Source organism: Pundamilia nyererei, unplaced genomic scaffold, assembly GCF_000239375.1.
Source record: "Pundamilia nyererei isolate P.nyererei 1_Seehausen unplaced genomic scaffold, PunNye1.0 scaffold00001, whole genome shotgun sequence".
Lineage (NCBI taxonomy): Eukaryota > Metazoa > Chordata > Actinopteri > Cichliformes > Cichlidae > Pundamilia > Pundamilia nyererei.
The window spans coordinates 12,446,907-12,449,732 of record NW_005187402.1 but is presented as its reverse complement, the minus strand read 5'-3'; the positions used below and the strand labels follow the sequence as shown (position 1 = coordinate 12,449,732).

The window sequence follows — 2,826 nt, the reverse complement described above, 5'->3', positions numbered from 1 at the left end:
ACAGGTTGTTTCCTTTGGGCTCAGACAGGTGATAAGAAAGCAGCGCATTGTATCCAGAGTCTGCGTCTACAGCCCTGATCTTTGCCACAAAGTATCCCGCTTCAGCAGAATAGGGGATGTTCTCACTGTTAACGGAGCTGTGCTCAGAATATGGCGCGAGAATCGTGGGACTGTTGTCATTTTCATCCAGGATAAAAACGTTGACAGTCACGTTGCTGCTGAGTGGAGGAACACCAGAGTCTGTGGCCTGAACTTTAAAGTGGAACGTTTTTAACTCCTCATAGTTAAAAGACTGCAGGGTGATTAAATCTCCTGTTTCTGAATTGATGCTTACAAATAAATTTACTGGGATACTGTTTGAATCGCCTTCTAGCGAATACGTTACTTTAGCGTTTTCATTTATGTCGGGATCGACTGCATTGATAGTATAGAGCCGAGCACCAACTGGTCTATTTTCTTTTACATAAATATTAATTGCAGGTTCAGCGAAACCAGGCGCATTATCATTGACATCAGAAATATCAACATTAACAACACTGGAGGCGGATAAAGACGGGGTACCTTCATCGTTAGCTATAATTGTGACATTGTAAACAGGCCGCTGCTCTCTATCAAGAGTTCTGTCTACAACTAAAGAGTAATAGTTTTTGTAATTTGAAATCAACTTAAAAGGTGTGGAACCAGCAAGTTTACCGCGAGTCTGACCGTTTTTCCCTCCATCTTTATCAGTCACTGTCACCAAAGCGACAACGCTTCCTATTGCAGTATCTTCTCTGACAGGGTTCATGAGTGACGTCACCACAATTTCTGGGGCATTGTCATTTACATCAACTATCTCAACCAATAGCTTCCCATTTGCTCGTCGAGGTGACGGACCTCTGTCTGTTGCTTGCACATGAATATCATATGCTGACTGTGCTTCATAATCCAAATGACCCTTAACAGTGATTTCACCAGTTTCGGCATTTATAAAAAACAAATCAGCTGGATCGAAGTTTGCACGTTTGACAAAAGTGTAAATTACTCTCCCGTTGTCCCCTTCGTCTAAGTCTGTGGCATTGAGTTGAATTACTAATGATCCGGCTGGAGCATTTTCATTTACACGTGCTTTATAAAGTGTTTTGCTAAACATTGGTGTGTTGTCGTTTGCATCCAGAACATGGACTATAATTTGTACGCTTCCGGTGTTAGGAGGTTTGCCTCCATCTACAGCGGTCAGTGTTAGTTTAACGACGGCTTGTTTCTCTCGATCCAAAGCCTTCTGCTGCACTAGTTCAGCAGATGCAGTGTGTTCTCCGCCTCCTTGTATATCTAGAGAGAAGTATTCATTTGCACTCAGCCTGTAAGTCTTTACCGAATTACTGCCTGTGTCTGCATCAAGAGCCAGCGGTAGCAAGAAATGCTCGCCCGCGGGTGAAGATTCAGAAATGTTCAGTGAAAATGATTTCTCTACGAAGGCCGGCGCGTTGTCATTTAAATCAGCAATCGTGACTTCGATGCGTCGGAGCACCATAGGATTGCTCAGTATAACCTCCAAGTTTAGTGTGCATTTTATCACGTTTGGACAGAGCTCCTCGCGGTCTATTCTCTCATTAACATAAAGATCCCCTGTTTTAAAATTAGCCTCGAAATATCTCTTACTGTATCCAGACACAACATTTAGATTCCTCGTTTGCAGGTCTCGAACATTGACGTTTAAATCCTTTGCGAGGTTTCCAATCACAGTCCCTTTGTCCACCTCTTCAGAAATAGAGTACGATATCTGAGCCGCAGACCAGCCAGATAAAAGCAGGACGATCGGCAAACACAGAATTTCATTATTCCTTATACTTCCCATCGCTGTTTTCAAAGACGGAGACGCAATTCAAATTATTTTCATCTACAAAACACCAAAGAACCATCCAACGTGTAAAATTTCGTCCTCTCTGGTTTTCTGCTTTTTATCGCCATTCCTGTCCTTCGCACAAAGCACTCCCACCCTGCTGACGCTTCATACGTAAAGGAGGAGACTGAAAAAATCCCAGCTTTCTTAAACATGTGGTCAATACCGACCCCATGCGTTACAAATTAGATATGACTATGGTTTAAAAATAGAGGAGCACAACCAGTATGTTTTATTATCAGATGCAGTTTTACTGACCAAAGAGACCCTTTAAACAGGCTGACAACACATAATGAATAACTGTTAAGATATAGAAGAAATGTGAAGAATTACCATTAATTCCTCCAATTTCACTAAATAAAACAGGGCGAGATTATTGTACATAGAATAAAACGAAAGAAAAATCTTAACATCAAGCAAGTTTAACTGTTACACTGCTTAAAAACCCAAGACGGAGCTCTGGTTGATTTATGTCAGTTTTCGTTAACAAAAAAAAAGAAACTAGGGTATTGTCATCCAGGAAACTTTTTTAGTTTTTAGTTAGGAATCTTTAGTTACCATTGTAATTTCTGCCAGTTCATTTTTTCAAGAATAGAATAGAAGTTCATGAATAGAGACTAATTTTACACATACTACAGATAGGACGTTTTAAAAGGAAATTAGACAAGGAATGTGTCCATTTGTTTGTGTGAAAATCTGTAGTATGGACTAAAAGACTAAAATCAACTCACCTTCTCTTTGTTGGGTAATGTCTGAGTTCTTGTAAAAGTGTCTCCTTCGTTAATACTGATCAGTTCTCCATCTACAGGTGGAAACGGGGCGGGGAAAACCACTACGTCACTCTTGAGCGTGTCTGAGCTGAAACACACGTCATACTGCTGAGTAGCTTTAGAGTAAGACCAGCTCCCGTCAGGGTGGGTGGTGATCATGGGGGCGCTGTACCT

The 2,826-nt window shown here is 41.2% G+C and overlaps 2 protein-coding genes across 2 annotated transcripts in view; both read right to left on the bottom strand.

The window, feature by feature from the left end:
• The window catches only part of LOC106456189 (protocadherin alpha-4-like), a 2,402-nt gene extending 565 nt beyond the window's left edge, over positions 1 to 1,837 (bottom strand). Inside the window, exon 1 of the mRNA XM_013910407.1 lies at positions 3 to 1,837. Within this exon, the coding sequence (XP_013765861.1) occupies positions 3 to 1,837 (1,835 nt within the window). The remainder of the gene's footprint in view (positions 1 to 2) is intronic.
• Positions 1,838 to 2,505: 668 nt separating this feature from the next.
• LOC106456187 (protocadherin alpha-2-like) overlaps positions 2,506 to 2,826 on the bottom strand; it is a 21,603-nt gene continuing 21,282 nt past the window's right edge. Inside the window, exons 4-5 of the mRNA XM_013910379.1 lie at positions 2,614 to 2,824; positions 2,506 to 2,514 (exon numbers count right to left, since the gene is read on the bottom strand). Coding sequence (XP_013765833.1) covers positions 2,506 to 2,514; positions 2,614 to 2,824 — 220 coding nt within the window. The remainder of the gene's footprint in view (positions 2,515 to 2,613; positions 2,825 to 2,826) is intronic.